General features: G+C 32.9%; 1 protein-coding gene across 3 annotated transcripts in view; it reads left to right on the top strand.

Moving 5' to 3' along the window:
• The first annotated feature begins 675 nt into the window (after positions 1-675).
• The window catches only part of LOC117175830, a 27,527-nt gene continuing 19,036 nt past the window's right edge, over positions 676-9,166 (top strand). For all 3 annotated transcript variants that reach the window (XR_004467542.1, XR_004467541.1, XM_033365598.1), the window contains exon 1: positions 676-874. Coding sequence is in view for 1 of the 3 variants with exons in the window: in XM_033365598.1 (XP_033221489.1) it covers positions 793-874 (82 nt within the window). In the remaining 2 variants the exon portion in view is untranslated. The remainder of the gene's footprint in view (positions 875-9,166) is intronic.

A 9,166-nucleotide genomic window follows, 5' to 3' on the forward strand; every position in this document is an offset into this window, starting at 1 on the left:
AAATAAATATTATTTTTTTAGAAAAGTTCGTACTTTTGAAAAAATAAACGGAAGCGAAGCACGAGATATGTGATGAGAATGTGTTCTTGGAAGCCAAAGGAGCTTTAACAGAAGAGAATTAACAACCACCAAATTACAGGTATCGATACTTTGACCTTAAATTTTAAAAGGGCTGCGGGCAAATGTGATGAAAATACGAATTCTAAGCGCTTAGCGCAAGGTAAATACATTATCGAGCACGAAGCGCGATATCAATATATTATCGAGCGCGAAACGTGAGAGCTAAAAGTCATGCGAGTAAAAAAAAAAAACTTACGAGTTATGCGGGTAGCACGTGATGGGAATGTGCCCGCCCAGCGGACAGATTTTTCGTAATATATATGTATGTATTAAATGTTTTTAATTAATTGGCTTATCTTTTCACATCCTGAACGAGATTTTGATCACAATTAATAAAGGTAAACGCACACTCAACGAGGAATCTCGGGTATAAGGAAACTTTTTACTTTTTCGATGACGTAACAAAAGGTAATGCTGATTGTTGATTGAAGGAGATAAAGCCAACGACAGACGTGGTGTGATGGCGTACAACTTTATCATGCGTACCACAGTAAATATTCATGTTTCCATTACGTAGTAATGAGGTTCTTGTGAGGAAAATTGATTATGGAGTGCAAATATTTCAGAATAAAGAAATCATTTAGAATAACGAACGAGATAACGACTAGTATATACTACTGAAACATTTCGTAGAACATTCATTTGTAACACTGTTATCTCTATTTTCCACAAATGAGTTTCCTTTATTTAGAGAAAATGAGAATAATTATTGAAATTTGGTTCCTTACTTTGGCGATTCTTCCCAATTCTATTGGTAAGCATAATAATATATACGCCTGAATACAATTACTGTATTACTGAATAACTGAAAAAAATCTCCTTGAAAACCATTGACGAAATTGAATATTCTGAAGATAATCAAGACTGATCCTTTATACAAACAGTCTCTTGCATGAAAGACCGAGGTGCATTTTGCGACACGAGAACTGCATTTTAGAAGTCACTTGATTTTTATTTGTTTCATATTACTTCACATACAAAAAAGAGAACACGAAGTGAAAATGAAAATTTAAGATAAAACCTTATGTCTTTAAGGTCACAATTTATTAAAAGTTAATATGAAAAATTCTCTTAACAATCTGACTTTTTAAATCAATGGTTCCTTAATTTACGGAAATCAATTTTTGTTTAATTAAGGGCATGTGATACTTACAGTTTACCCGGCTTTTTTCCATAAAAATAAAAATGTTTAAAAACTGAATTCGGAGATGCTATAAAATATCATAACGGACGTCCCCGGACTCTTTTTTGAGGGATAATATCAAAAAAATTTATTGGACTAAATAAAAATTTTATGCATATGCATTATTTTGAGGTTATGTCGTTTTTCATGTCTGCCTTTCCGATAACCTGGAAATTATTTATGAAATAAACTTTTTTGATGGCTGCAAACAAGGTTAGTTCCGGGAGATTAGTTACTATGTTTATTTGTAAGTCCAAAGTTTTCGGTCGAAAATATTGTGTAGTTTGGAAGTAACGCTCGGGTGAATTATAACACACATAATCTCGAAATATACACGCACGTTGTTAGCAATATCAAAAATTTTTCGATAAAAAAACACAAAAAAAAGTGTGTGGGGATGTCCGTTAGCATGTTCGCTATCATATCCCAGTTTTTGAAGGCAAAATATTTCTTATCCTAGGAATAAAGCCGGGGGAATCTAACACTGAAAAAATCGATACCATTTCCTAAGCGCTATGCAAATTAATCACATTTTGTTAAAATAAAAGTTTTTTTAATTAACCAAAAAAAAAGTGTGTGGGGACGTCCGTTATCATGTTCGCTATCATTTCCCAAATTTTTAAGACAAAATATTTATTATTCTAGAAAAAAAGCGGGGGGAACCTAAAACTGGTAAAATCGACAATTTTCTAAGTATCACATGCCCTTAAAAAGAAATAAAGGATCCATGCCACAAGTGTACAGATGCCACAACACCAGAATGCATTTTTTTTATTATAATTTTGTTCAAGAGTGAAGAAATCTGCTGTTATCGATAGCAATTATATTCTTTAAACTTCGGAGTATAATTTCTAAAGAATTTTTAACTGCCTTTAGATTTAATAGACTTGAATGACGTTGGTTTGGCCTGATTTCCCCGGGCAAGGCACATCAGGATAGGTTTGGCAAAAATGTTAGCGCTTATACACGTCCAATAGACACTTCATTCAATCATATTATTTATCACTTTTTCGGCATGCAAATTTCATCCTTTCAAAATATTCAACAATGTGATTAAAAATTTGATTAAAAAAGACACCTTTCACCAAGCTTCCGCTTAATGAAAAAATATGATTTTTTTCAAAACAAAAATAGTTTTTAGAAAAGAGAAGAAAATGTACAGAAAAGTGAAAAAACCCAGATCCTTTAAAAAACATCCTTTTTATAAACAAAGAATACATTTTCGAGTTCAATGCAAATATTTAATTCATTCAAAGAGAACTATCTATAAACAAATTTTTAAAGAAAATTATAGAGATAAATCAGTTGATATAAGATAGAATGAAAATCTTATGTTAGTCATCGCCAAGACTGCAGTGATTGCTAATTGGCAGATTTTCATGAAAAAAATAGATAGTAAATTTTACAAAAAATCATAGAATTTTACGCAGTAATGTGAAGTAGAGGAAGTAGAGGAAGTAGAGGAAATGAGGGATAGAGATAGACGGGGAACGAGTGATGAAAAAGTGAGGGGAAAGGGGGAAATGTGGGGAAATAAGAAGAGGGAAGTAGAATGCCTACTTTGACTAATTTTGTCGTAAATAAGTAAGGAAATAAATATTTTTGAATAAGGAGGATGGTACCCTCTGTTGAAAAAATTTGTTCTACTACATAAAAGAAACTTCAAAGTAACGTTTCAGAATCTATTTTAATATTTATTGGCTAGACAATGACTAGATTTTGAGAGACCCAAAATTGAACAGAGCTCTTGTTCACGGAATAATAATTTTCATGGTTAAAATTTCAAGAACAGAGATTTCTATCATAACGTGATCCTCAGTTGACAATGCAAAATATAGGTAGGACGATGTCATGCGGTTAAGTTTAAAGGGTTGCCTACACCCGAACTTGAATTAATTCCGCGCGGCGCTGTCTTGGTAAGAGGTGCCATGGGGCCGAGAGGAGTGGATGTGTTCAGTCAAGTGTGAAGGACAACTTCAAAGAACCCGGCACTAAATGTATGGGAAATGGCTTTTAGCGGATATGGCTAAACCTTGTTAAATATGTCAATTATAAGGGCCTAATGAAAGATCCGGAAAAAAATAAGACAAATGGATAGTTTTTGCGCTATGCGATGCTCCGGTCAGATCAATATCAAATTGCTTAGATAGAAAATCGCCGATCCTCCATTGTACACCGAAATCGGTGTTCAAGTGAGTTGCAGAAAATTTGAGCCACACAGGTTCATTCGGAGAATTTATGGGAAAATCATAATTTAGACACGGTTTTTTCCTATTCAGAGCAACGTGAAGTGTCGTATAGAAACTGTCAGTCACCTGTCAAGATGATTTTGTCGGGCGTTATTTGGGTGAAATAGATGTTGATATGCGGGTAAGTTATAATAATAATTTTCTAAATTTTAACTGTCTCCCATTTACCAGTGACTATTAGTGTCTTGGAATAAAAATTGTACTTGGCGTGATATAATATCCAAATCTTAGGTTAGTCAAAACCTACATGGCATTCATACCACCAAAGTCGGGATGTAAAAACTAAGTCGTGACCGTCTGTATCTTAACTGATGCCTGTTCGTTCGAAGAAATTTCCTCTAGATTTTCCGTATTCAAGAAAGTGAAGTTAGCTGGTGGTTGAAGTGAAAATACCTAATTGTCTATGTAGACGGTCATGACTTTTTCTACACATCCCGGCCTTAGTTTAAATATCGACGGTCATGGCTAACCTAACATTTGGAAATTACATTAGGAAATTATCATTTTATTCTAAGTGACTAGTACACACTGTTAAAAGAAAGAAAGTTGAAAATTAGGCAAATATTATTTCAATTAGTTTCCCTATTAACAATTACTTAGTCTAATATCGCAATACGAATAGTTGCTTTGACAGGTGTTCAGGTGGCTGACAGCGCGGTTCAGCACTTCACAACTCTTGGCATTGAGCCAAAATTCAGTCTCCAAATGATACTTTCCCCTAGATGCCCAGATGTGCACCTACGTTCAGAGGAATACATTTGAAACTTGAAAATTGTTTGAAATGCTCATTGGGAGACCAATGAAATTTGAGCTGCAACAAATTTAACACCAGCGTTTTTCTGTGTGATCTCACAATGATATATCGCGCGCTGTTTTAATCGACCGAACGCTAAGTTCTCTAGATGTAATCTAAAATTAAAAATATGCTTTCGTGAGCGCAGATAAGGTGCCAATGTCAGGTCAAGATAAAGTTATAGGTTATTTTCAAGATATATACCTCGCTCTTCTTAAAACAGCCGAATGCTACGCACTCAAGATTTTAATTTAATAAAACGTCACTGCTATAACGTTAAAAACCGTGCCCCATGAGATCAATATCAAATAAGGGTAATATTACAATGATGTACAATGATATATCTATAATTGAAATATTTTACGAAGTTTTAGCCAAATCCACCGAAAGCCCTTTTCTTATACATGTAGTGCGGGGTTCTTCTGCGAATTATATTTTTTCCAAAAGATTATAAATCAAAAATACATTAAATAACAATTTAAGCTGCAAAATAGATATTTGTGATAGAAGTTCACAAAATGAACGAAATGTTGTCATGACACGAGTAGCAAATGCCTGTGCGCATGTGTATCACACTTTTTTTACAACAACCATCCGAGAAAATTATTTAACACCTTTTTACACTTTTTCGCTGAATTCCGGTTGCTTATAATAGTTTTTCCCCAAGTGTTTGTACAATGTTTTTAAAAAATTTTTAGGAACTTTTTACTTTTGCGTCCATTGCTTCGATTCGCAAGATAAATGTGTTGCAAAGTGCACGTTTTCTCATCACTTATGCAGTGCTAACAGTATTTCATCGAAGATCCATATAAATAAGGCTTTAGAGTCCAATACATAACTTCGGGCTCTTATTTTCGGCAATATCCACTGAGTATAATGAAATTATAGAATACTTTATAATAAAATAATACACTGAGAGACCTTTAGTTAGAATAAATGAAATAAATAAATTAGAATTTAGTATAATATCGTTCCAAAATGGGGAAAACCGAAGTCTTATTACACTTATTCGTATTGCAGTACCAAAGTTCAATATTATCATACGAGTATTCCAAACTCGAAGACGACAAGTATTTTTTAAAGACGAAGTATTCTAAATACGAAATATTGCGAATCTCCATTTCAAAAATTAACACTATGCAAAATGATATTCTTTTTACTGAGTTTTCAAAAAATAATTTGAATAAAATATTATATCTAAATACACTCAAGCTTATTATGCTGTGTTACTGAGATATCAAATTAGATAATGTTACTCCTACAAGAATAGTATCAGTTCATTAAAAAAAAATGTGTTTGATAAAAAATCAATTTAATCATTGAAAGTGATAAAATGTTTAACCTATGTATAACAAAAATCTCTGAAGCAACAAATCACTCGTGAAAAAGGACCCAGATATTTGTCATACTGCCCTGAGTTGTCAAGCAATGCCGGTGCCGGTAAGCCGAGATTTTTTCCCAATATTCTATAATATAAGTTAGCATGGGGTTTAGTTGTTAGGGCGTCGTTAGCCGTGCCAATTATTCATAGCGATTAAGCGTGCAATTAGGTATGTAGTGAATAAATTATATACAATAATAAAAATAATAATAGTTCGCATGTTTTCGTATTTAAGTGTATTTCATTTGTGTATTTAGGTCCTCCTCATGAAGGTTAAATCTTTTGATGGAGTGAGTTGTTGTTCATAAAGTCGTTTGATATTCTCATATGCTTTGTATGGCAACATCAAAAGATGTTTTCGCTCTTTCGAATAAAATGCATTGGTATCCTTTTAACTTCGCTTGTTAACTTTGATATAGTGAATTTTAAATTCTCGCACGTTTTATAAGAGTTAATGCAACATCCTTTGCATTTGTTCAAACAAAAATATTAGTTTTGATGGCTGAATACCGCTATATTAATTTTTGATACGCAAACCCTGTTTTCCCTATTTTGAAACGATATGTAAATCGCCCCTGTGGCGAAAAAATGATACATTGTGTAAAATATTACATAAAATTTTTCCACTATATATAAATTATATAGAATTTTTTCACGAATTTATCGTTAAGATCCAACATATTGTACATATTATATCCCTGTCACTGATTCTGCGGAATTGTAGGGCTCGTTTTTTCTGAACGCATAAATACATTTTAATAACCTGGCGGAAACTACAATCGTGACTTGGCGATCACATCAAATAAACTAGGAGTTTTGAATAGATGTGAGTGTACTTTGGTTGAACTTTCATTTTTAACATTTTATTTAAAAATTATAAACAAGTATTAAGCAAAGGCCACAAGTGCATAATAATATATAAAATAAAAACAGATACTATAAATGTTAATTTTTTTCTACCCTAATTAATCTGAAATTTTCTAAAGATAACTCAGTATATTTTATTATGTTATCTTAATTCTACATGTCCAGATTTTTAATTTAAGGCATCCTCGAAGAGAATCGGATTAAAAGAAAAGTATGGATCATAGCTCTACCGATAGAAAATCTCAGAATATTCTCAGGCGAAATAGCCTGGGCAGATTCAGGCTATCTGCCGGGTCGATTTGAATTATTGCGTCTCAAGAGACTAGTCAGAGAGATTTGGGTCCTTTTAAGAGTGATGCGACGGTCATATAATGGTCCTATTGTATTTGTCGCGTACCGGGCGGATGCCGTGAATTCGGCGATAAGAGCAAGTCAAAATTCGAAGTAGTCTAAAAATCCCCCAACGGGAACAGAAAAAGTGCAAATCCTATTCCTCTCAATTGACTTACTAAAATTTGACGAAAGCATTTATTTAAACTATTTTTCGATATTAAATCTTTTTATAACTTATAAATTCGAAAAATATTCAAATTTATATTTATTTATATTTTGATAATTTATTTAAAAGTCTTAAAAATGTAACAAAGAGATCTATGCAAATGCGTGAATTTAAATAATTTTAACTCTACCCATGCAGAAATCGCCCGATTTATGCCGATCTGGCCCCGATTAGATTTCCCGATCTGGCCCTGATCAGTAGAACTCTGTGGCCCATACCTGGGCCCGACTGGGCCAGACCGATTTCCTACTGAAACGCCATCTTCATGCGCTCGCAGAACTAGTGCTGCTTGATTGTTTCTGATATTGCAGTGAAATTTGTATACATATTATTCGTTTATAATATTCTAGTAATGATTAAAAATGCATAAGACGAGTAAGCCACGTGTTCGGAGGCACCAAACACCAGTCAGTAGACCTTGAAACCTGTGCGAGAAAGATGAGAGTAAGTAATTACACTCTGCGGGCTCATTGAAACTTAACCTCAAATAAATTAATAATTAATTTAATTGTTTTAGATAAAATTAGTATATTTACCATTAGACGAGTCAAATATTATTACATAATGAAATTGATCAAGTTCTTTTGTTTTCCATTATTATTTAAGAACTCAAGGTTTTTCGATTTAATGTAGAGTTAGAATTATCAAATCTATTGACATGAAATGAATTGCAGTATGCCCAAAATTGTAATGTTTTTAGATTATGAGAATAAAATATGTGATACAATCGATTATGTTATTGAAACTTTGATTCTGTATTAATAATAAATTAATTACAGAAATACATTAAGGAAAAATTTCCACATCATGAATTTCAGAAATAAGTAGTTCAATCAAAATGCAAAATGCCAATTGTGTAGGGATTCCAACAAGAACTAGTTACTCAACTGCGCATACGTCGCATTCGGACTCTAATTGTTTTCGCGTGAAGTCTAAAATTCTAAACGACGTTTTTTTTTTATTACAAACAATGACATTTCAGCTTATAAAAACGTCCATTAGGTCGAAATTAATTAATAATAATAATGCAAATTAATTAAATGCATATTCTGCAAATAATATTTAAAACAATCAGCAATATTCAATTCCAAAATTTTAATTTTTGTTTAAAAGTTGTTTGGTCTATATTTCTTCATAACATACTTAAAAAAATAAAACGTTCTAATAAATGATAACTCAATTTTTTGGCGAAAATATTATCTACAACCACCTTCACGAATTTTTCAAGAAGTAACGCAATTGACAGAAAATTGAATTTATTTATAGTAAAATGTCAATAAATCGTAAATCATAGGTTATTCCCCAATGATTTTCTTTGGAAGCATTTGAAAATGTTTTTTCAAGAAATTAAAATTGTTATTTAAAATATTTCTATTTATCATCCATTTTTTTAAATAAAAAACAAACCTTTTCCTCGAAAATGATACCATCTAAAATAATCTTACGTTTCTCAAAAGTATAATTAAATTTTGTAGTCTGAAACCTCTTATTTTCGTGCCTGTAGTACTTTAATTTTAACTTAAAATAACGAATGGATCATAATGAGACTGATCGTGTATCGATCGGCCACCGATAGGGCACCGATCGGGTGTCCCGACCTGGCCCCCATCTGGGCGTGTGTTTCATCCGCGATCTGGCCCCGAGCAGGATTCCCGATCGGGACCCGATCCGGACTGGTGTGGCCTCATAACGGGGCCAGATCGAGTTTTTTGCACGGGTAGAGAGACAGAGTTGAATTGGTGAAAATTAAAATTTTAGAATTTACATTCCGCATAAAGGAATTAAAACAACTTATTACACATATTTGGTGAACTTATTAAAAGGAATGGAATAAAATCAAAATATCACCCCTTCTAAAGGAGAATAGAAAACTGTGTGGCGGTCACTATGGAAATAGATGTGAATAAGTTTAGGAGGTACGAGGGTAGTTCAATAAGTCCTTAGAATGACCAACAGATGGCGCGCGAATCGCTCCAAATCATCTGTTTTCAGTCAGCACCACTCCCGACTAGAT

This window comes from Belonocnema kinseyi, chromosome 1 (genome assembly GCF_010883055.1).
Source record: "Belonocnema kinseyi isolate 2016_QV_RU_SX_M_011 chromosome 1, B_treatae_v1, whole genome shotgun sequence".
Lineage (NCBI taxonomy): Eukaryota > Metazoa > Arthropoda > Insecta > Hymenoptera > Cynipidae > Belonocnema > Belonocnema kinseyi.